The following is a 25,690-nucleotide window of genomic DNA, read 5'->3' as shown; positions in this document are numbered from 1 at the left end:
TACACCTTAACTCAAATATTTTAAAATCTGAACTGGTAATGGTATCTCCACTGTCTACAAATAGGAGTATCTATTAGCAAGCAAGCTAAGTTAAAATATCATTCAAGCCAATTTATAGATTTAAAGATTACACGAAGAAAGGCAAAAATAAAATAAAAATCACTAACTTTATAAGAAGTAAAGAACAATGCTTACTGTGTTAATAGTTTCCAATTCGTTAAAATAGGAAAGCTTTTGTTGAATGTTTTCAGCCAGATCAACAAGTTCCGACTTGCGTTTTTTAAAAGAGAAAAATCAATTATTATAAGAATACAAGAATCAACATGCCAGTCTCAAAGTTACACTAAATAGATTCACATTAGACACAGAGGGTTATATCAGATATAAGAATACAGCTCAAGTATTTCTATAATCATGAACTAAAATAGGCGATAATATTACAGTAAATTTCATATTATCTCTTCATAAAATAATAAATGATCACATTTTTAAAACACACAGAAGTACTTAAGTGTTCTAGCTCTAAATCAAAAATAATCAATCAGTTGATCTTTTCAAAATGTCACCATTAGTATAATCACTATGTTTTTTTTTTTGGAGTCTCGCTCTGTCGCCCAGGCTGGAGTGCAGTGGCGCGATGTCGGCTCATTGCAAGCTCCACCTCCCAAGTTCACACCATTCTCCTGCCTCAGCCTCCCAAGTAGCTGGGACTACAGGCACCTGCCACCACGCCCAGCTAACTTTTGTATTTTTAGTAGAGACGGGGTTTCACTGTGTTAGCCAGGATGGCCTCGATCTCCTGACCTCAAGATCTCCCCGCCTGGGACTCCCAAAGTGCTGGGATTACAGGCGTGAGCCACCGCACCCAGCCTCACTATACTTCTTTGAAAAGTGTCAGTAGCCGGGTGCAGTGACTCACACCTGTAATCCCAGTACTTACGAAGGCCAAAGGGGGCAGAGGACTTGAGGTCAGGTGTTTGAGACCAGCCTAGCCAACATGATGAAACCCTGTCTCTAATAAAAATACAAAAATTAGCCAGGTATGGTGGCACACTCCTGTAATCCCAGCTACCTGGGAGGCTGAGGCAGGAGAATCGCTTGAACCCAGGAGGCAGAGGTTGCAAAGAGCTGAGATCATGCCATTGCACTCCAGCCTGAGAGACAGAGCAAAAAAAATAAAAATAAAAAATGAAAGTGTCAGTAATAAAGAGTGGACAGAGCAAACCAACATAGCCACTACATTCTGAAATTGTACTGAGACCTAACAGCTCAAAACATAAGAAGGCTTGCCATTGCTATTCACATGTGCTTAAAAAGCAGGCTGTCAGTGTAATAGTCTGCATGCTGAGCACAGGCCTCAAACACAGCAGAGTTGAACATCTTGGAGAAATTAAGAAAATTAAAATAAAACTGTATTCATCTAGGCCGGGCGCGGTGGCTCAAGCCTGTAATCCCAGCACTTTGGGAGGCCGAGACGGGCGGATCACGAGGTCAGGAGTTCGAGACCATCCTGGCTAACACGGTGAAACCCCGTCTCTACTAAAAAAATACAAAAAACTAGCCGGGCGAGGTGGTGGGCGCCTGTAGTCCCGGCTACTCGGGAGGCTGAGGCAGGAGAATGGCGTAAAAACCCGGGAGGCGGAGCTTGCAGTGAGCTGAGATCCGGCCACTGCACTCCACCCTGGTCGACACAGCGAGACTCCGTCTCAAAAAAAAAAAAAAAAAAAAAACAACAAAAAAAAAAACTGTATTCATCTATTTTAAAATGTTAAATATAACAACTGACCCTCTTTCTTACTCCAAATTACCTGCTCTTTTAGGAGCTGTTCACAGGCTTCATGTAGGGTTCCTGTCTTATTGGACACAAAAAGATACTGTTTCTGCAAAGACTCCAGATGCTGAAGAGCACTGTTTACATCATTCAGTATAGCATCACACTGCTCCTGAAACCCAGACAAGTAATCCCTCATCTGTCTAGAAAACAGAACCAAAAGGGGATTGGCAATAATCTTTTCCCCCAATAAGCATAGTAAAAAAACAACAAAGGCTCATTTTTCCCAAAACGTTCGAATTTCAGGAGGAAAGTCTGACCTACACACATCAGTTGATTATGTTAAGAAATGTACCAAAAGTTATGTCATGAACTGTTTCAATATTTAAGAAGGCAAATCACTAATACTATAAGTAACAAAAGGAATTAGCCTTGAAGCCATAACCTGGCTTTTCACATAGAAGGCAATGAAACACTGTCTCAACTTCTAAAGACTGGGACACCAAAGCCATCCCAAGCCACCAAATAAGGTCAATCCTTCCGATCACTTTCCTCTTTGAAAGACGGTGTGATGTCATGGAAAGAATTCTAGATTTAGAGGCCGGGCGCGGTGGCTCAAGCCTGTAATCCCAGCACTTTGGGAGGCCGAGATGGGCGGATCACGAGGTCAGGAGATCGAGACCATCCTGGCTAACACGGTGAAACCCCGTCTCTACTAAGAAATACAAAAAATAGCCGGGCGAGGTGGCGGGCGCCTGTAGTCCCAGCTACTCGGGAGGCTGAGGCCGGAGAATGGCGTGAACCCGGGAGGCAGAGCTTGTAGTGAGCTGAGATCCGGCCACTGCACTCCAGCCTGGGCTACAGAGCGAGACTCCGTCTCAAAAAAAAAAAAAAAAAGAATTCTAGATTTAGAATTAGAAGACCCGGGTCCAAGCACCAGCTCTGCCCCAGTCTGCATGAGATTAAGCAAGTTACTTATTATTTCCAGGCCTCAGTTGTGTGATTAAATACAAAAAGAGAATTAAATTATAATTAATAGGTTAGGAGGAATAAGAATAGTAATATCTTTCCTCACACAGCTGTTAATGAAAATTAAATGGGATCATACATTAAAGAGTCTACCACACTGCCTAGCAGTAATAGCCACCAAACAAATCAATACACTGAATATGAACATTCGACCCACAGCCCCCACAGTCAGCTAGAAACTGTACACTGTCATTTCCCCCATGCTGTCAACATCCACTGACAGAAGTATAGTTACAACCAACCGAAGTGGCCATCCTGAAAGTCTTTCGGGGATGTTTCTCCTTCTAAAAAGCAACAAACACCTCTTGGAATTCCTCTGAAACTCCTACTTGAACCTAGTTCTTCCTGGAGTTATCTGAAAACTAACATCTATCCCTCCTAACCTATTAATTATAAGGTAATTCTCTTTTTGTTTTTAATCACACAACTTCTAAATAACAGTTTTAAAGACCCAAATCTTCTCACTGGCTGTTCTTAAAGAATATATGGCTGTTACAGTTTTCTTACTACCTTAATTTTATTTAAAGACACTGATTATGAAATGCTTCAGATGACTGTGATCTAAAAATTAAGATATCCAACAAATGCAAGAGACACACATACCTATATTTAGTTCCTTCATCTTGATCCATCTGAGTTTGCAGCTTTGCAAACCATGAGAAAAACTGGAAAAATAGAGTATTATATTGTGAACAAAACTAAAACTGACAAAATTTAAAGTGGCTACATGCTAAACAGCAAGTCAAAAGGACAGACACTATCCAAGTTTTATTGTTTAGGGCTCAGCCATAATCAGTTTTAAGCCAGGAGAAGATAATTTAATTATATCCACAATATCCATATGCTAGGAAAAGCAAAAGATATTAAAACATTGGCCATTTCACTGGGTGTGGTGGCTCACACCTGTAATCCCAGCACTTTGGGAGGCTGAGGTGGGCGGATCACCTGAGGTCGGGAGTTCGAGACCAGCCTGGCCAACATGGTAAAACCCCGTCTCTACTAAAAATACAAAAATTAGCCAGGTGTGGTGGCACATGCCTGTAATCCCAGCTACTCGGGAGGCTGAGGCAGGAGAATCACTTAAACCCAGGCAACAGAGCGAAACTCTGTCTCAGAAAGAAAAGGGCCAGGCGCGGTGGCTCATGCCGTAATCTCAGCACTTTTGGAGGCAGAGGCGGGCAGATCACAAGGTTAGGAGATCAAGACCATCCTGGCTAACATGGTGAAACCCCGTCTCTATTAAAAATACAAAAAATAAGCCAGGTGCCTGTAGTTCCAGCTACTCAGGAGGCTGAGGCAGGAGAATGACATGAACCCGGGAGGCAGAGCTTGCAGTGAACAGAGATGGCGCCACTGCACTCCAGCTTGGGTGACAGAGCAAGACTCCATTTAAAAAAAAAAAAAAAAAAAAAAAAATGGCCATTTCAGATGTCTTAAGGATTGAAAAAAAAAAAAACAAACAAAAAAACTGGCCATTTTCAGAGTCAAATAAGGAAGAGTATTAAACATGCAATACGTAAAAAATGAATATTTCTTCCTAATAGGCTAATGCCTACTTGCTATAATCGTACAAAATTTGAGTAGGTAATATAGTGCTTTGGGCAAATATCAATATTAACGTTATCTAATAAGAACTGTGAGGCTCTAACTCAAAAATAATATTACAGAGTGGTTTAAGAATATGGACTGTGGGGCCGGGTGTGGTGGCTCACGCCTATAATCCCAGCACTTTGGGAGGCCAAGGCGGGCAGATCACAAGGTCAGGAGATCGAGACCATCACGGCTAACACGGTGAAACCCCATCTCCACTAAAAATACAAAAAATTAGCCGGGCGTGGTGGCAGGTGCCTGTAGTTTCAGCTACTCGGGAGGCTGAGACAGGAGAATGGCATGAACCCGGGAGGTGGAGCTTGCAGTGAGCCGAGATCGCCCACTGTACTCCAGCCTGGGTGTCAGAGCAAGACTCCATCTCAAAAACAAACAAACAAACAAAAAAACAGAATATGGACTCTGGTATCAGCTAGCCCTGGATCTGAATTCTGGCCTGAGAAATGTCTATTATTTAAAAGGCGGATGTGGGGAGTTGACCTTAAACGAGTATGAAGAAACTTTTTGGGGTGATAGAAATGTTTTATATCTTAATTATAGTTGTTGGTTACATACATAGGTATATACACTTTTCAAAACTCATTGAGCTGACACTCAAAATGAACACATATTATTGTACATAAATTATAAGTCAGTATATAAGTTTTTTTAAATTTTAAAGGGAGAACAGGTATAAGTTTCATCCAGAAGATTTTTTTTAAGCAGTTCAAACTAGTTCATAGACGTGGTGCAAGACTACCTTCAAGTGAACTTGAGAACACTGAATCTCAAGTAAGATTCAATGTCATGGGTACACAGGAGGCTTGCCATGTACCTTGGCTATCATTTGCTGAGCATTTACTGTGTACTTGCTACACAATGCATTTACATGCATTATCTTCCTTAACGCTCACAAAAATCCTATGAAATAATATATAATTATTCCTGTTTTATATATTAGGAAACTAAAGATCTAAGAAGCTAAGTAATTTGCCTAAGCTCACAAAGATGCTAAATGATGGAACTGACTTTCAGGTGCAGGTGAGCCTAGCTCAGGAGCTGGAATTCTTCATCGGTTTGTAGAACTGCCTCTCTCGACTTACTATATATGCAATCCAGTTCCAATACATGTACTTTATGTTTTATTTGGTAAATGCCTCAACTTTGACTCTTAATAGGACAAGGAAGAGGAGACAAGGAAAGTGGCAGAAGAAACTACTATAAGCTTAGGTTTCTAATGAGGAATGAACAAAAACCAAGAAAAAGTTACACATGCTAAATTATTGAAAAATAACTACAAGTGTTAATATTAAAAGAATATTTGGGTTTTTAAAAAAGGGAGCAACAAGTGAGATGGAGGGGTACCCATGCACACACTGAGGGAACAGGTTAACAGCAGACAGACACTGGGGGAAGTCGAAAGGGCACAAGACATCAGAACCTCAATAATCTATCAATGTCCAAATGTGGAATATCATGTTTTTCACATACATCATAACTATAATTGGGCAACAGATTCATTTAAAACACTTAAACAGCCACAACTAATGCAAAATCAAGAATGTTCTAGAAAGACTTGATGTTAACTATGGTGACAAATGTTCAGAACTTTTTTTATTAGCCTTGTCTTGAGACATCTGAAATAATCAAACATCCTTAGAAAAGATACTGCAATTCACCTGCTGTGCGGTTTCAATTCTTTCTTCTTCCATTCCTAAGGAAGTGAAGCCCTTCAAGAGAATGTCTTCTGTAGATTCAGGCACTACTGAAGTCAGTTCAATGGGCAGTGACTGGGATGTTAAACTGCACAAGTCTTCAATTGGAAGCTTGAAAAAAGAGAGTCACAAAGATATTTAAGTAACTTGAAAATTCTCTGAACTTAACTTAAGATTGGGTTTCCATCTCAGTTGTTTTGGAATAGAAAGAAAGAAATATTTTCTATTAAATCATAGTAAGTTAATAAATACTATATAATACTAACACTTTAGGCTCTATGTTAAATGCCAGTCTCAAAATATAAACATGACACTGATGTCCCACCATTAGTAAGCTTTTTTTTTTTTTTTTTTTGGTGACAGGGTCTTGCTCTGTCGTCCAGGCTGACATGCAAGGCGCCACCTCAGCTCACTGCAACCTCAGCCTCCAGAGTTCAAGCCATCCTCCCACCTCAATCTCCAAGTAGCTGAGACTACAGGCATGCACCACCATGCCCAGATAATTTTTGTATTTTTGGTAGAGTTGGGGGTCTAGACATGTTGCCCAGGCTGGTCTCAAACTCCTGGGCTCAAGAGATCCCCCCACCTTAGCCTCCCAAAGTGCTGGGATTACAGGCATGAGCCACCACATCTCACATCTGGTCTGAGTTAGTTGTCTAAGAAGGGTGGTAAATCTGTGCTAATCCACACACATTTTCTCACTTGAGCCTCTTGTGAACTACCACCAGGCAAAGAGAAAACCTGTGTGCTACTGAAAGTAGCTTGCCCTCCCTGGTATCTAACACAAAAGTCTGACCAACTAACAGGATTAACAAATCACACCCCATGACTGGGTTCAGTGGCTCACGCCTGTAATCCCAGCACTTTGAGAGGCAGAATTGGGTGGATCACTTGAGCGCAGGAGTTTGAGACTAGCCTGGGCAACACAGTGAAACCTCCGTCTCTACTAAAACCACAAAAATAAAAATAAAAATAAAAATAAAAATTAGCTGGGTGTGGTGGCACATATCTGTGGTCCAGCAACTTGGGAGGTTGAGATGGGAGGATCACCTGAGCCAGGAGGTGGAGGCTGCAATGAGTCGAGGTCGTGCCACTGCACTCGAGTGAGGCCCTGCCTAAAAAAATAAATAAATAAATCACACCCAAGAATTGATTAGAAATAAACATTACCTCCTCCTACCATTTCCATCTACCCACTGGCACATCTCACCACACCTTCCTGGTGACAAATTTTGAAATTACAGCTGAATAAGAAGAATTTTAGAGTTTCCCATCAGTTTCAGAAGAGGCCTACTGACAAGGTCTCACTTTGACAATATTAGATCTACAGTACTTTCTAGTTCTCCACTACCAAAGAAAGGCCAGGTGTTTATTTATAGTCATACAGACAAACTGTTTTTAGACCAAAACAAAGGGAAAATAGATGCTGGGGAAAGTAAAAGGACCTAATTGTTTAGGTTCAATTCCAGTTTTCAGCCCTCAGTTCTTAGTTTATGACATTTAAGGTCCACTGATATAAGACATGATCCAAGGTCTTAAGAAGTTACTGCCCTGTCTACTTTCTAAATATAGAAGTTTCATCTGAAGATGGCATTTTCTCTTCAAAGCTAAAATAAGCTAGGTGCAAAATGCACCACTAATTTAGAAACACTGTCCTTTAAAAATAGGGTTGTGTATGGGTTCAAATAGGGCTATACTTACGGTACAGTAAAGTACATTACAATGCAGCCTAGTTAGAATCCTGCTCCTGTTCATTTACAAGCTGTGTGACATTGGGCAAATTACTTGATGTTTCTAATCCTCAATTTCTTCTCTTAGCTGACACAGATACAGTATCTGTATCATAAGGCTACTATAAAAAGTAAAAAAGAAAACAAAGATGTGGGAAAATCAGCTTGTTGGAATGCCGGGAAGCTGCAGACAAAGTGTTCAGGAAGGTCCTTGATCTGCCTTCTCCCCACAAATGAGCCTGGCTCAAGAGTTAGGAGGGTCCTGGGTGTAGGCAAACAGGCCTCATTAAGGGCATCACTTGCTCAAGGAAACTCTTTCTGAATGGTAACACAATCCCTGAGTATAAAAGGACTGTGGCCCAGCAAGAATTAAGTTTCTCAAATCCAGTAAGAATTTATCCTGAGTCTGAAGTGTCATCAGCAACTGTGTGCTGCCACTAGGGATTCTGGAGGACAGAGGACAGAGGAAGCTGTGCTGGGACAAGCCGCATCTACACCTGCTCTGCTCTGTTCCAATGAGCAACATGAGCTGTCTCCTTGGGGAGCCACCCAAGGCTCAAGGTAACCCACCTGAAGCAATGCTGCATGTAAAGCACTTAGCACAGACCTGACACATAGTAAGCAATACATTTGAGTACTGATATTATATTATTATTATTATTCCTATCTACTAGCAGCAACAGAGTAAGTTTATAAATCTAATTGACTTCTTGTAAAGCTGTCTTTACAAAAGTATATTTTATTAGCAGTAAAATTTAGTTCTATATGAATAGATGATGAAAAATTCAATCACATAATTCTATCTATCAGCACTGTTTACATAATATCTAAGGGGTGCTGGGGTGACCAGGCTCAGATTTGGAAAATATACCAGAAAACACATGAAAGTTAGGCTAGGATGAAGAAAGCTGAAAGAAATGTTGATTGCACCCTCACAATAACAAAAAGTCAATCCACAAGATTATAACTAGTCTTGAATCCATCAGTGTTGCAGAGTAACCAAGCAGATAAAAACCTGGGCAGCGACAGGCACCTCCAGGAAGAGACAGGCTGCAAGCACTGGCTCACCTGTGGCAAATCGTGGGGAAAAAAGAGATGGCAAACATTACAAGAGAAAACAGGCCGGGCGCGGTGGCTAAAGCCTGTAATCCCAGCACTTTGGGAGGCCGAGGTGGGCGGATCATGAGGTCAGAAGATCAAGACCATATTGGCTAACACGGTGAAACCCCCATCTCTGCTAAAAATACAAAAAATTAGCTGGGCGTGGTGGCGGGCACCTGTAGTCCCAGCTACTCGGGAGGCTGAGGCAGGAGAATGGCGTGAACCCGGGAGGCAGAGCTTGCAGTGAGCTGAGATCACACCACTGCACTGCAGCCTGGGCGACAGAGCGAGACTTCGTCTTGAAAAAAATAAAAAGAGAGAGAGAGAAAACAGCTCAGTCAAAAGACAAAGCAATCAACAGAGCCGGCCTCAGATGAGCAAGAGACTAGAACTATCAGACAAGGAATCTAAAATAACTGTAATTAACATGTTAAAGGCTCTGCTGTAACACACAGATAAGCAGTATGAACAGATACAAAATTTCAAGAGAAAACTGAAAACTGTGTCAAAAGGAAATGTGACAAATAAAAATAATGGTAACAAAGACGAAGAATACCTGCAATGGGCTCATCAGTACACACAACACAGTTAAGGGAAAAAAAATCAGTGAACTTGAAGTTAGGTCAATAAAAATCACCCAAAATGGATCATACAGAGAAAACAGACTGGGAAAATAAAAACTGAACATAGCATCCAAGAATTGTGTGATGGTATCAAATTATATGATTATGTGTAAATGGGATCCCAAAAGAAGGAGAACAAGAGAGAACAGGGTGGAAGATATATTTGAAGAAATAACTGTTGAGAACTCTACAAAAATAATGAAAGATAAAAAACTACAGCTCTACAAAATTCGGAGAATCCCAAGCAGAATATACACATCCACACAGGCAAACCCCTCTATGCACATCATACTCAAACTCTCAAAAACCAAAGATAAAAGCTTGAAGGCAGCCAGAGGGAAAAAGGCATATTCTACACAGTGAAATAAAGGTAAAAATTACAGCAGACTTCTCATCAGAAACACAAGCCAGAAGACAACAGACCGACATCTTTAAAATGTCAAAAGAAAAACACTCAAGGCAGAGTTCTACACCTATAGAGAATTATCTGTTTAAAATGAAGGAGAAATAAGTACTGTTTAAAACGAACAGAAGTGCCAGGCGCAGTGGCTCACGCCTGTAATCCCAGCACTTTGGGAGGCCGAGGCAGGTGGATCACCTGAGGTCAGGAGTCCAGGACCAGCCTAGCCAACATGGCGAAACCCTGTCTCTACTAAAAATACAAAAATTAGCCAGGTGTAGTGGCAGGTGCCTGTAATCCCAGCTACTCGGGAGGCTGAGGCAGAAGAGTCGCTTGAACCCAGGAGGCAGAGGTTGCAGTGAGCTAAGATCATGCCATTGCACTCCAGCCTGGACTATAAGAACGAAACTCTGTCTCAAAAAAAAAAAAAAAAGCTGAGAGATTTCATTACCAGCAGACCTATACTACAAGAAATGTTAAAGGACATTCTTCAGGCAGATGGAATATAACGCTAGATGAAACACATATCTACCCAAAAAACTGAAGTGCTCCAGAAATGATTAAAATGAAGGTACATATGACAGTTTTTCTTTTTTTAATCAGTCAGCAAGAAATGTCAAAAGCAAAAGTAGTAACAATGTACTGTGGGTTTATAACATATGTAAAATTAAAATGCCTAAAACAATATTGCAAAACAGGGAAAGGAAGAAATGGAAGCATACTCTTTGGGGTGTTTTTTGAGACAGGTTCTTGTTCTGCCACCCAGGCTGAAGTGCTGTGGTGCAATCACAGCTCACTGCAGCCTTGATTTCTGGGGCTCAAGCCATCCTCCTGCCTCAGCCTCCCAAGTAGCTGCAGCTGCAGGCAAGCACCACCACACCCAGCTAACTTTTTGATTTTCTTTTTTTTTTTTTTTTTTGTAGAGATGAGCTCTCACTATGTTACCCAGGCTACTCCTGAACTCCTGAGCTCAAGCGAGCCTCCTGTCTCAGCCCCCCAAAGCGTTGGGATTACAGGCGTGAGCCACCATGCCCAGCCAAAGAATCCTGCTGTACGGTTGTTATACTATATACATGAAGTGGTATAATAGTTAGAGGTAGGCCGTGACTAATTAAAGTAGTACAGACACTCCTCAACCTATGATGGGGTTGTGTCCCAATAGACCCATCGGAAGTTGAAAATATCCTAAGTCAAAAGCACGTGGCTCACTGGGAGCTGTGGCTCACTGCCATGCCCAGCACCACAGGTACACTTTCTACTGAATACATGTAGCTTTCACATAAAGCCAAAAGTCATAAGCTGAACCATCATAAGTCAGGGACCATCTGTATATTGTAAATCCTAAGACAACCACCAAAAAAACTGAAAATACATAGAGGACCTGGCAAACCAGTCCCAATATCACCTAGACCCATATCCATCTATAATTCAATTTCTTTTGAGAAAAACAATTATAAATCCATCCGAAAGAATGTAGATCAATGTCAAAATCCCAGTTGTGACACCAGATACTATAGTTGTGCAAAATGTTACTATTGCGGGAAACTGGGCAAAGTGTACAGAACTCTCAGTATTATTTCTTATAACTACAAGTGCATCTACATTATTTCACCTTTTTAATAAGTAGTGTAATAATCATATTCTCCCATCAGAGTTCATGAGGCCTTACACTGCATAACTCTAATACTATCTCATAATATATAACAAATTCCAGATAAAAAGTATAATTCCTTTTGTTCAAGAATCATTTATAATACATAGAGCTGTCCTTTTAAGTGTGTTTATTTGAATAGGTAATAAATCTCAAGGCACAAAACTCAAAGGAGTCAGTGAAAAGTCTCCTTCCCCTTGTACTCATTCTCCAGCCATCTAGTTTCCTCCTCACGGGCAGGCTATCAATGTTACTAGTTTCTTATGCATCTTTTCTAACATGGTCTATGCATATACAAAGGAAGTCTTTCTTAAACCCAAATAACAGTATACACACCTAGCCTTTTTCACTTAATATGCAACATTTTAAAATGTCTCTTCAACAGAGTATAAGGAAAAGACAGAATTTACTCTTACATTGTCATGACTTGTCATTAAACTATAAAGAGTGCTTACTTTAAAAGTCCCAAGAATACAGAATGATATTTAAGTGAAAAGCAAGTCTCCCTTCTTCCCTCTCCCCTGCTTGTCCAATTCTTCCTCTTTAAGCCAATAACAATGTTTATATTTTGAGAAGTTTTTCTAAGGAGTCTGAGGGTAAAACGAAGAACTACAAAAGTAGAAGGAACTAAAGAAATACTTTTGAATTTTTGATCAATCTTTTATGAAAATTATTCAAAATATATGAATATAATTTTTTTTAATCCAAATCATCAGAAGACTTAAAATGAAAAGTAACATTCTCCACCACCCTCACTTTTCACCAGTTTAACCATTTTTAGTATTCTTTTACGGTAACTCTACAACTCTTAAACAACACCAAAAAAAGATTTACTGCTTTGTGTTTGAATTCATCAATTTTAGGTCCTATCTATATACTCTTACTTCACCATGTAAGATAAAGAAATTAGTACCTCTATATCTCTTCCCTGTTTACTCTCAAATTCTGTCACCTGTACTATCTCTTTTTTAGATTATCAAATTTTATAATATTTGCACCTGGTTCTGTGGTTAAGTCTTTAGAATGATTTTCAAAAGGATACTACCTGCTTCCTGCCTTCTATAAATATGCCCAACTTTCAGGTTCATTGATACCATCTTTGGTTTTGGTGTGCCACACATTTATTACTGTCATTTCAAAGGAATCTAGGGGTGTCATACACGTGTGCTCAGTCTGTTATCTTGAACCAAAAAAGTTTTATCTTCTAATTAACTTTAGAAAATAAATAATTTGAAAACTGTACTTGAGAAACTACTACAGATATTCCAGACATATTCTGTAACCTAGATGCGAGTAAATATATTCTAAATGTATAAAAGAGTATTCTATTTGATTACTTCAAGTACAAATACTACTTTTCAATCATAAGAACTTGAAAAACTAGAGGCAAAAAGAGGCTCCCTGTTTCCTGGTTCTAATACAAAACCATCTTCTCTCAAACCAAGCAAGAGAAGCCATAATGCAAACGATTCAAAGAAATCATTTTTTAAAGTAGCAAAACAAGTTGCTTTTTAATAGCATATGAGGAAATGCCCCCATTAAATAGACTAGGCAGCTGTCTTCCTTTCTCAAAACACCTGGTATAGAATGACAAGTCAAAAAGGGGTGTGGTGGTATCACACACTTTCCTGTTCTGACCTCTCATTCACTTGTAAGCAGGAGGAGACTGAATGCCTCCTGCTTACCAGCACTGTCCTGGCTTCCAGATGGAGCAGACAGATACCACTAGAGAGAGAACACAGTTCTAGATTGCTGGTGGGCCAGTGCTGCAGAGCTATTGTATAGTTTATGCAAATGGAAACACTAACATTAAATAGTAACTACAATAAATTCTCAAGTTTTGCCTGACCAGCTGAGCAGGTCCATGAAATAACAAGTAACAAGCTTTACTTCTTGCAGAGCTCTGGGTTGGAGAAAACCACTTTTATAATCAATCTGATCAATTAATTCCCTAAACGAAACCTGATGTTATGTTCTCTGCTTGGAGCAAATTACTGAAGAGGTATAGGTGGAGTCTCAGAACCTTCCTCAAGGCACCTAACCTCTCCTTTTCTTACCTTTGGTCCAAATGACACCTATACCACCTCAGCATCACAGGATTCTAATCTATTCTTTTAAGATGTTAATGATTTGAAAGAAAGCACAAGAATAATACTAGCAAGTAACTTGCCATGTGCACCTTACATACGTGATTTCACATAATTCTCCCAACTCCCTATGAGATAAGTACTCACCATTAGTTAAGTCCTCATTTTATAAAGAAGAAAATTAAGGCTTAGAAAAGATAAACATCACATCTAAGGTCACACAGCCTGCAAGAAAACAACAGCTGTAACAGTAAATTATAGGTAAATGTTGGGGTAAATTATTTCAGCATTTTATCAAGAATTACTAAATTCAACAGAAATAGGCCCCTCACTACTAAGAAGTTTGCCCTGGCTACAAAAGTCTACCTAATATTCTATTGTAAATTATTTTCTCCAATGCCAAAAAAAAGGGTATAATTCCTTTGTAAGATAAGACTAGTTCTCGTTCATAAAAGAGAAAGCTATTCTCTAAAGACATTAACATCTTTATGATATGTACTTAGGGTTAGTTGGCCTCTTGCTATTCTACTAGCCTGCTCAGTTCCAGTTGTTCTGGAAGTAATTTATCCCGTGAAACTTGTGAAACACTACAGAAAATCCTTGACTTACACTGATTGGACAAAATGAAAATTGTGGCACTCTCTTTTGGTGCCAATGTTAAAAGAGTACTAATAGGGTTAAAAAAATTAATTCCAAAGTCTTCCCAACAGACATACAAACACTTTAGAAAAGAAAAATGAGGGCTGTAAAGCTGACGACCAATGAGAACTGCCTTCTCAAAGATTCCAGGATGTGTGCATAACCAGCTCAGCTATTGCATTCTTTTTTGGGGGGACAGAATCTTGCCTGCCACCCAGGCTAGAGTGCAGTGGTACAATCTTGGCTCAGGGCAATCTCTGCCTCCCAGGTTCAAGTGATTCTCGTGCCTCAGTCTCCCCAGTACCTGGGATTACAGGCATGCACCACCACACCCAGCTAATTTTTGTATTTTTAGTAGAGCTGGTGTTTTGCCACGTTGGCTAGGCTGCTCTTGAACTCCTGACCTCAAGTGATTCGCCTGCCTCGGCCCTCCAAAGTGCTGAAATTACAGGCGTGGGCCACTGCATCTGGCCTCAGCTATTGCATTCTCACAGGAATCCAATACTGAGCTGCACGTACCAGAAGACCCTTACTGAATTCTTGAACTCCTTAAGCTCATCCTCTACCCATGACCTTACACTGTTCTTTCTTCCAGTTGCAACGTTATTTCTTAAGTCTTTATAAGGTTAGCTTCAGGTATTCCATCATCAGTTCTCATCTCAGATTGTCACTTCCTTGGAAAGGCCTTCCCTCTTTCTTTAAAAGGGCACACCTCATCCCTTTCTGTCACACCATCCTATTTGATTTTTCTTATATTATGGACCACCGTCTGAACATATCTTCTTTGTTCTTTTTTTCCATAATCATGATCCCCACAATTATGTCAGCTCTATGAGGCTAAGGATCTCGTCTTTCCTATTTATCTTTCTATCTCTGATACCTAACTCAGAGTAGGGACATAACATATGTTAAAGACTGCATGTGGCCAATGGTAAATATGAAAGAATGGGGTGAAAATGAAAGATTTCATTTAGTTCATTCCAAACGTTCTCCTTCATGCTCAATGAGAATAAGAAATAATAGTTTATGACCCATGGCAATGAAAACAAATTTTTTTGGAGAATATGCATCTCCCCCATCACACCCCCACTGCTATTAAGTCCAAGCATCCTGCTGCAGTAAGGAGCCAAATCAATTATAAACAGACTGGAAAATTTAGAGAGCAAACAACTTTTATTATCCAGCATATAAAAGAGTTTGATAGCCAAGCCAAAGAAATTTCCACCTGCTCCTTCGTTTATTTCAGATTCACTTCCGGTACCACATCCTAGAGGTGGAAACAGAAACCCAAGAAAGAATGCCTATTTGATGGCAGAGCATACAACACAGAGAATGCGAAGAGAACGTTTAAATCCAACCTCTAAAGCTGGAGGACAGAAAAAGTTGAAGACTCTAAACTCAATCTGCATTTGGACACAATTCCAAATCGTATAAAAAGAATGCTTCAGGCCTGGCACGGTGGCTCACGACTGTAATCTCAACATTTTGGGAGGCCGAGGCGGGCAGATCACTTGAGGTGAGGAGTTCGAGAACAGCCTGGACAACAGGGCGAAACTCCATCTCTACTAAAAATACAAAAAATTAGCCAGGCGTGGTGGCAGGCACCTGTGATCAGCTACTTGGGAGGCTGAGACAGGAGAATCGCTTGAACCCGGGAGGTGGAGGTTGCAGTGAGCCGAGGTCGCGCCCCTGCACTCCAGCCTGGGCGACAGAGCGAGAGAAAAGAATGCTTCCAACATCAAAATTAACTATCACCACTGCTTATATAAAATAATCCTCCTAAACCTGGCCCTCAAAACTGGAAAAAGTTTGTCAAACATGTGACAATTCATGTTACTTCCTGCTATTACAACTAATTGAATTGAATCACACAAGAAGCAGTAGTGCATAATATCCTAATGGTAAGTGGATCAAACACGTTGACACTAAAACCAAAAACCAGCACTGCTTAATAATGTACTGAGCCAGCTTTCAAATAAAATTCATTTTTACTGCTTTACAATAGGTGAAATAAATCTGATCACCCATAACCTGCACTAGATTGAGAGCTCATAGTTCAATGTGCGATAAAATGAAACTGTCACTCAGGACCAAGTTTTAGTCTCCCCAAGACCCCCATGGACAAAGCAACCTAGGTGATTCATTAAGGCGGTAAACGAGCACTCGTTGGAGACTGTCCTGCAGCACAGCACCTCGGGTTGGCCGCCTCTCCTTCTGGGATAGAGTGGGCAGCAGGATTACGCCTCGGCTGACAGGACGCCTTGTCTGGGGCAAGACGCTCGGTGCAAGGCTCCGGGCCAACCGTCCCATGCTGCTGGGGGAGGACTGGGTTCGGGCGAGCACCAGCCGCAGGACGCCCCCACAGTCGCCCCCGGGCAGGATTAGAGTCGGGGTCGCAGGCAGCGCGAAGCCTGACAGCCTGGGAGGTGAGAGGCCCCTCCCACCGGATCTGCCACCATGGTCAGGGAGGAGTGGAGCGATATCCTGGGGAGAGGTTGGTGAGGCCGGGGTCCTGCCGGGGCGCCCGAGGAGAATCCCAGCCCCGTCGCCCCAGCCCGGTTCCTGCCCATCACCTCACCTCGGATGGCACCGGCAGGTTCTCTGCCGCCGCCTTCAGCTCCAACACCGAGTCCGTCTGCCTGTCGGTCAGCGGCGCCGTCGTGTCCGGTCTCCGATCCCAGAGAGCCAGCTTCTCCCTAGCGTCCCGCTCCGCCGCCGCCTCGGGCAGCAGCAGCAGCGCCGCCTCCGCCATCGCCGCCGCCCCCACGGCCTTCAGCAGCAGCGGGGTGGAGGGGGCCCAGACAGAGAGACCCAGGCCACTTCCGGGAGAACCGGAGCGTCCAGCACTGCATCGGCGGCGGGGCGGGCCGGAATGCCCTGACCCCGGAAACGGTTCGGCAGTGTGGGGGGCGGGACCGAGGCCAGTACAGACGTGGCTTTAAATGGATACGACTATTTCCGGTTCAAACGTAGAAGGTGGAGACGACAGGACCCAATGGAAACAGAAATGCCCCTACCGGAAGTATCTTCCTCAACATCAATAACTTTATTGTTATGTGTTGTACAGATTATTGACCACTGAGCTAAATCACCCTGCCGGCAGGAGACTTGGATTTACACCTCTCTGCGCACAGCTGGGTAGTCTGGGTGGAGTGTGTGGAGTGTATGATTTCCATGTTGGCATGTTGACAATTTCTCCCTCTTGGATCAAAACCAAAAGCATAAACTTTTCCAACATCCAGTAATTCCCCTACTGGAAAACTAATTTATGGAAACACATAAAAAAATTCAAAGATGTGTCTATCTCAGACATCATTAATGGCATCAAATAACTGAAGACAACCTGAATGTCCAACACTGAAGAACTGGATCAATAATTTGTGGTACAGGCCAGGCGCGGGGGCTCAGGCCTGCAATCTCAGCACTTTGGAAGGCTGAGGTGGGCAGATCACCTGAGGTCAGGAGTTCGAGACCAACCTGGCCAACGTGGTTGAACCCCGTCTCTGCTAAAAGCACAAAAATTATCCAGGCATGGTGGCACATGCCTATAATCAACCTGAGAGGCTGAGGCAGGAGAATCTCCTAAACCCGGGAGGTGGAGGTTGCAGTGAGCCAAGGTCTCACCACTACATTCCGGCCTGGGCATCAGAGACTGTGTCTCAAAATATATAATAATAATAATTTGTGGTACAGACACATAATTCTATTCTACCATTTAAATCATATTGTAGATTTGAGCAACAAAATAAATAATGATAGTATTAGATCATAATTTACAGAATAAAATAAATACCCATGAGTCCATACTGCTATAAATAAACAATTGAATAAATAAATGGTGGAGAAGAGACAATCTTCTGTCTTACAAAAGAATTCCAATCAGTAAATGTAGAATGAGTGAGAGAAATTAAAAAATCATCATTAGGACACCACAGTAATAATTGTAGCAGGCAAGATCTAAGGATGAATGCTAAAATGATTGGGTGAAAGTTAAAGGAGAAATAAATTTGCATAATCCCAAAGAATCTCCCTGAGATATCTATTAATAACAAGAGGGAATAGTAACTTCACAGAGGAGAAACTTGACAGACACCACCTTAACCAACTGATCAAAGTCAGTATCATGAAACTCCTGGCAATACGGGTTGAAGACAGGATACAACTTCTGTGGTATTCTTGTCAAAAATGCAAAATGTCATTCTAATCATGAAAAAAGATCAAACAAACTCACATTGAAGAGCTTCCTACAAAACAACTGACCAGTATTCTTCAAAAGTGTCAATGTGTCATAAAAGACAAAGGAAAGACTAAGGAACCATTGCATTTTGGAGGAAGCTAAGAAGACAAGACATCTCAATGCAATGTGAGATCCTGAAGTGGATCTTAGGACAGAAGAAGGACATTTGTGGAGAAAATTATAAAATAAAACATAAAAAGTGACATAAGGTCTGTACTTAGGTCACAGTTTTGTACCATTGTTCATTGCCTGGTTTTGATTATTGTACATGGCTAGGTAAAATGATAACATTAGGAGAAGCTGGGTGAAGAACATACCTGAACTGCTCTTGCAAGTTTTATTAAGTCTAAAATTATCTCAAAATAGTGTTTAAAATTTCATGTTACAGAAAATATGTATTTGTTTGGAGAAAATGGTTCTGATATAATTGAAGCAAATGAAGCAGTATATAATCCTGTTGGCCAGAAGGAACATTTCCAAAACACTGACAGATAGTAGGAATTACTGATAATTTTCTTTTCTTTTCTTTCTTCCTTCCTTTTTCTTTTTTTTTTTTTGTAATGAGTTTTGCATTTTAGAATGAGGTTTTTTTTTTAAATATTCAACCCAGCTTCAGAGTACTGTTTCCCCATCATCAATCCACCACTGTTTTCTAAAGAAAGTCATCTTGTAGATATGTATTGACATGTGACACTATTTGTTTAAATGCCTAAAACATAATTTCTTCAAACCAGAGTGATCTTTAGTTCCACAATTCTCAAAAATAAGATTAATCCCGTTGAATTTTGCGATGTCAGCTCTTTACCAAACATTATCCTTCAAGGGCTAAGTGTAAGCAACTTCTCTCCCAAATGTGTTGCTACTGCAGATTTTCGTAAATCCTTGATCACTCCACTTTCTTCTAAGCATTATTTTCAGTTCCTTTTTGAGACAGCGTCTCACTCTGTCACCCGGGCTGGAGTGCAGTGACATAATCATGGTTCACTGCAGCCTTGACCTCCCCAGCTCAAGGGATCCTCCTGCCTCAGCCTCTTGAGTAGCTGGGACTACAGGCGCAGGCCACCACACCCAGCTTATTATTTATATTTTTCGTAGAAACAGAGCTTTGCCATATTGCCCAGGATGGTCTCGAACTCCTGGGCTCAAGTGATCCGCCTGGTTCCGCCTCCCAAAGTGCTGGGATTGCAGGCATGAGCCACCTTGCCCAGCCAAAATATTTTCACCAACTGGTGATTCATAGTGCTGAAGGGATGCAAGGTAGGTCATGATACCCATGGAAAAGATTTCGGCCAAGGTTGGAGGTTTAATCAGGTCAAATGAGGGGAGAGGAAGGAAAACACAATGCTGCCTGATCTATTCTTGAATGAGGAATTGAGGGAGCCAAGGAAGACAGCCATGCCTGGAGGATCCAGTAGTCACTAGCTGGCTTATGAAGAACACGAGAAGAGCCTATGGAACAGACTAACAGCGATTTTTATGGGGTGTTTTAATTGTATGGAACAGTAGCATAGAAGTATATACATTTAAACCATGCAGTGTTGCTCAAAATCTAGTGGAAAGTGTGTTATACGACATGCTGAACCTTCTACTTCATTCTAGTTTTCTGTATGAAGACATACTGCCTAGTCCTCCACCACCACCCAAAAGTACAAATTTCCTATAATGGATTCACTGTTATTCTCTGTACTACAAGTCAAATGTCTTCCTGTTTCTAGGTGATGTTTAGCTTACTCCCAACGTGACAAATACAATGGCAGTTCTTAAAATGTGTTTATTTAAGTATTGGTAATTGTTCCCATAAAATCATTCAAATTGATAGAACAAAGACATACATTGAGTATATCTATACATGAAAGGTTTAAATATATATTCATATTATGTTTGAGAAAGAGCAAGAGAATGAGAGACAAGATTGCACAAAATATCTTGGGAAAGGGACAAAGATAAAGTCAGAGGAGTCTTATCCCCAAATGATTAAGGTCCCCATATCACGGTAGATGATACCTTGTTTGTAAGATCTTATTCAGATGTCAGTTTTGTTTGTCAAAATAGCACGTCTATGCATAAAAGAAAAAAAACAAAAATAAATTTGTAAAAACAGATTTCAGTTTTGATCTCTTGATCACAACCCTGTGCGTAAGCAGAGTAGGGGTTATTATTTTCCATTTAAAGATAAGCAAATAAAACACAGGGAGATGAAGTGAGTAGTCAGAGACTTTTCAGAGGGTGAAGTAAAAAGGACACTTGTGGCAGGGGTTGATACGCTCTTTTCAGAGGGAAATTTGCCGACACCTATCAAAACAGAGGCTAGAGAAATGGAGAGTGAGACAGAGAAAGAGAGAGAGAATATAGTCCTTGGATCCAGCCATTCAATCTTTCTATCACTGGGAAATTATTCTAGAGAAATTCTTATATATGCAAAAAAGTACATTTACAGGACAGTTTTTAATGGAGAAAAATTGGACACAACCTAAATGTACATCAATGGGGCATAGTTTTGTTCCTGTTGCCGATTGCTATATAAAAAACTAATCCAGGCCAGGCGTGGTGGCTCATGCCTGTAATCCCAGCACTTTGGGAGGCCGAGGCGGGCAGATCGCCTGAGGTCAGGAGTTCGAGACCAGCCTGGCCAACATAGTGAAACCCTGTCTCTACTAAAAACATAAAAATTAGCCAGGCATGGTGGCAGGCACCTGTAATCCCAGCTGCTCAGGAGGCTGAGGCAGGAGAATCGCTTGAATCTAGGAGGCAGAGGTGGCAATGAGCCAAGATCACGCCATTGCATTCCAGCCTGGGCAACAAGGGCGAGACTTCGTCTCACACACACACACAAAAACTAATCCAAAAATTGTGTGCTTAACAATCACCATTTTATTATTATCTCATGATTTTGTGGGTCAGGAATTTCCACAGGGCACATTAGGAAAGATCTGTCTCTGCTCACAATGTCTGGAGCCACAGCTGCAATGACTCACATGGCAACAGGCTGGACAGTTGAAAACTGACCATGGATCTCTACATCCTCACATAGGCTCACAGCCTCTGTGTCCACTGTCTCCAGCCAGTCTCTCAAGCATAAAGACATCAGGGCATTTTGACTTCTTTCAAACCTGGCTCAAGGTTTGAAGAGGCTGTTCCCCTAGTCTTTTTTTGACCTTCATAGAAGGTCACTTGTGCTGACAGAGAGACAGAGAGAGAGAGAGAGAGAACACCATCACACCACCAGGGACCGCCCAGATTCGAGAAGGGAAATTGACTCCACTTCTGAATGAGAGCAGCTGCAAATAACTTGTAATATTTTTAATCTACCACAAACCTGATACTCTACAACCATTAAAAGGAAGTATTTTGTGGATTCTACTTCTATATAATCTGTGAATTACCTAAAGTCATGAGAAAATTTTCAAAAGTGATTAAAATGTTATTTTGGTATAGTGATGGTCTCACAAGTATACACATATCCCAAAATTGATCAAATTGTACATTTTAAATATGTGTAGTATACACATGCACATGCAATGTACTTCAGTTATACCTTAACAGAACTGAAAGGGAGGGGAGAATTGAGTATATCTGTAAGTACCGACATGGAAGAAAGTTCACCATATATTATTGAATTTAGAAAGCAAGGTACATCAATTACAGTATGAATGTAATTTTGTTCCCAGAACCAAGCCAGGTTCGGCTGCGTTTTCTTGAGGCCCAATAATGAGAAGCGGATAGACTAGGAAATAAGAGAATTTATTGCTGTAACTGGATACAGGGAGAAGGTTGGAAATAATTCCACCAGACGAACTCAAAGTGTTACAATTTTCTTAGGGCTTATATAGGTTGAGATTATGTACCTACATGCAATATAGCATTTGCCTAAGTCTACTGGTAACTAATTTTGTTTCAACTCAAGTCAGAGGCAAAAAATGCTTGCTAAGTCTGATTTAAAGGGCCCCAGTACCTTCAAGGCCTGTCTACTGTGGTACTGGACTGATTATTTCTATCTTATCTCCTTTACAGCTTGGTCCGAAGAGCTGCCTTAGACTCTGCGATGAATCTATTCAAACAGCTGCCTCTGTTACCTTGACTTGTCTCAGATTCCGCTGACCCGAGACAGGTCCTGGCACTGGGAATGTGAAACTGTCTCTATTATTTTGACTTGCTCCAGGTTAGGGAGAAGCCTATGCAAGGCTCCTACTGACCATATGTTTCATTTCTAGCTAGGATGCCTGGGCACTGGTTTCCCTAGGTTTAACTACTTGCTCAGTGTTGAGGCAGTGCTGTGGGTTATCTGTCTGTAATGGAGTGCTATGTAGACCTGTCTGTGTGATTGTCATGAAGGCCTGTGTGATTGTCAGGGAGAATTGGCCTGCCACAATTCCATTTCTGGTTCAAAAACACAGACACACAGAGTAAAAAGGTCTGAAAAAACACGTAGCAAATTGTTATTTGTAGTTAACCTCTATGGGTTGGATTGGCAGAGCAGGTAGAAGACAGTAGGACAAGGTCTTCTTTATTTTAAAATTACTGAAAATGGCTGGGCGCAGTGAGTCACTCCTGTAATCCCAGCACTTTGGGAGGCCGAGGCGGGTGTATCACTTGAGGCCGAGAGTTCAAGACCAGTCTGGCCAATGTGGTGAAAACCCATCTCTACTAAAAATAGAAAAAAACTAGCCGGGCGTGGTGGCACACACCTCAAATCTCAGCTACTTGGAAGGCTGAGGCAAAATAATTGCTTGAACTTGGGAGGCGGAGGTTGCAGTGAGCCAAGATCACACCACTGCACTCCTGTCTGGGTAACACAGCAAGACCCTGTCTCAAAAAAAAAAAAAAAAAAAAAGATTATTGAAAAAGGGTTGTTTTTAAAAAATGAATATTGAACTGAAGATCAGAGTGAATTCTAGTTCTAGCCCTGCTGCAACTAGCTCTGATTATGTAAATTAATTTCCTATAAACATGTAGAAAATGTACGTATTTATAGCAATACTTTATATCCTATTAACACCTATTCAAACCCACACATATAATCCCCGTGCCCCGACTCTCCTTCCAGGCTGAGGTCTAGGGCAGATGGCCTACAGTCTGCTCTGGGCCAGTGGGCACAGGCAGTCACCGGCAGAAGCGGAGCTTTCTTCTTCTCCATCCTTAAGCACATTAGACAAGGTGTGTTTTCCACTCTGCTGGGGCCCCTCTTTATGGCACCTACCTTGTGTTCTAGAGGACTGTTTTAACACATAATACTATAAAATGTTTGCAATTATTATTACCGGACTCATACCCCATACGGAATCATTGCCATAGGCCAGAGACACCCAGCTTATCTGAGTCAACACAAGTTATGGAGGCCTCTTCCTGCTCCTCCCTGGGGTCAAGGCAGGTGGAAACAGCTTTGTAGCAATTTCGACCGTTGTCTGGGTGAAGTCTGCAGGCTTTAGTCAGGCTTTATAGCACAAGCCAGTGCCTGGTTATGTTCCCAAACGAAGGCTCTGGTCTTTTAAGAATAGAATTTGAGGCTGGGCGCGGTGGCTCACGCCTGTAATCCCAGCACTTTGGGAGGCCGAGGCGGGCGGATCACAAGGTCAGGAGATCGAGACCACAGTGAAACCCCGTCTCTACTAAAAATACAAAAAATTAGCCGGGCGCGGTGGTGGGCGCCTGTAGTCCCAGCTACTCAGGAGGCTGAGGCAGGAGAATGGCGTGAACCCGGGAGGCGGAGCTTGCAGTGAGCCGAGATCGCGCCACTGCACTCCAGCCTGGGCGACAGCGCGAGACTCCGTCTCAAAAAAAAAAAAAAAAAAAAAAAAAGAATAGAATTTGAGGCCGGGAACAGTGGCTCACACCTGCAATCCCAGCACTTTGCGAGGCCGAAGCGGGTGGATCACCTGAGGTCGGGAGTTCGAGACCAGCCTGATCAACATGGAGAAATCCCGTCTCTACTAAAAATACAAAAAAATTAACTGGGCATGGACGTGCATGCCTGTAATCCTAGCTACTCAGGAGACTGAGGCAGGAGAATCACTTGAACCCAGGAGGCAGAGGTTGCGGTAAGCCGACATTGTGCCATTGCAATCCAGCCTGGGCAACAAGAGTAGAACTCTGTCTCAAAAAAAAAAAAAAAAAAAAGAATAGAATTTGAAGTTGGAAGAGAATTTTAAAATTATATAGTCAAGCCCTTTCTGTCTACAGACGAGCAAACTACAACCTGCAGTGGTGAGATAAGCAGCCTAACGTCCTGCAATCAGGTGGTTGACATCAGAGTCACCACTAGAACTTAGATATCCTGACTGTGGCTGACACCTTTTATATACAACAGAGTTTCTCCAAGTTGACTGTTGTACAAAGCCCTTAAAAAATCTGCAGATCCCCAATGTTGATGTAAATAATTGTATTATATTACTTAAGTATCAACAAAAATAAGACTTGACATAAGCTTTCGATGTTTATACCAAAATAGACTTGCAAGTTACATGCCAACAGAAATGTAACTAACATATAACAGTACATAACAAATAACATTCAAATTAACAACTCAAGTGAGATGCAGGATATTATTTTGCTGGAAAACGAAATTGCTTCTGGCAACACGAAGACAGTCCTGACTACTGCTATACAGCTGCTTGGGAGTTCACCATGCTTCTGTTATACTAGCAGCATGACGTGTTCCCTGCCATTTGAACTACTGGGAAGACTTGACTCAGGGTAAATCCCTGATACCATTTTGCCTTTATCTGGCTTGTACATATCGTTTGCATATTAAAACAACCCTGCTGTTTTTTAGTAGCTTAATTAAAAATACTCTATATGCACAAAGAAGGAGGGCAAAAGCTGAAATCATGTGGTAATCCTAAACTATAAAACTGTCATGTCGGTGATCCAGAATATGCATTAATACAGTTTTAAGAGTTGAAATAAGGCCGGCATGGTGGCTCACGCCTGTAATCCCCGCACTTTGGGAGGCCCAGGCGGGCAGATCACAGGGCCAGGAGATCGAGACCATCTTGGTTAACACAGTGAAACCCCGTCTCTACTAAAAATAAAATTAGCCAGGCGTGGTGGTGGACGTCTGTAGTCCCAGCTACTCGGGAGGCTGAGGCAAGAGAATGGCGTGAACCCGGGAGGCAGAGCTTGC

The 25,690-nt window shown here is 41.5% G+C and overlaps 1 protein-coding gene across 2 annotated transcripts in view; it reads right to left on the bottom strand.

The window, feature by feature from the left end:
* The window catches only part of COG3 (component of oligomeric golgi complex 3), a 74,161-nt gene extending 56,939 nt beyond the window's left edge, over positions 1-17,222 (bottom strand). For both annotated transcript variants that reach the window (XR_639750.2, XM_003913836.4), the window contains exons 1-5: positions 16,912-17,222; positions 6,067-6,213; positions 3,404-3,465; positions 1,809-1,974; positions 196-270 (exon numbers count right to left, since the gene is read on the bottom strand). Coding sequence is in view for 1 of the 2 variants with exons in the window: in XM_003913836.4 (XP_003913885.2) it covers positions 196-270; positions 1,809-1,974; positions 3,404-3,465; positions 6,067-6,213; positions 16,912-17,085 (624 nt within the window). In the remaining variant the exon portion in view is untranslated. The remainder of the gene's footprint in view (positions 1-195; positions 271-1,808; positions 1,975-3,403; positions 3,466-6,066; positions 6,214-16,911) is intronic.
* Positions 17,223-25,690: the final 8,468 nt, after the last annotated feature.

The sequence above is a fragment of the Papio anubis genome, chromosome 15 (genome assembly GCF_008728515.1).
Source record: "Papio anubis isolate 15944 chromosome 15, Panubis1.0, whole genome shotgun sequence".
Taxonomy (NCBI): Eukaryota; Metazoa; Chordata; class Mammalia; order Primates; family Cercopithecidae; genus Papio; species Papio anubis.
The sequence above is the reverse complement of the archived record's forward strand: the minus strand, read 5'-3'. Positions and strand labels throughout refer to the sequence as shown.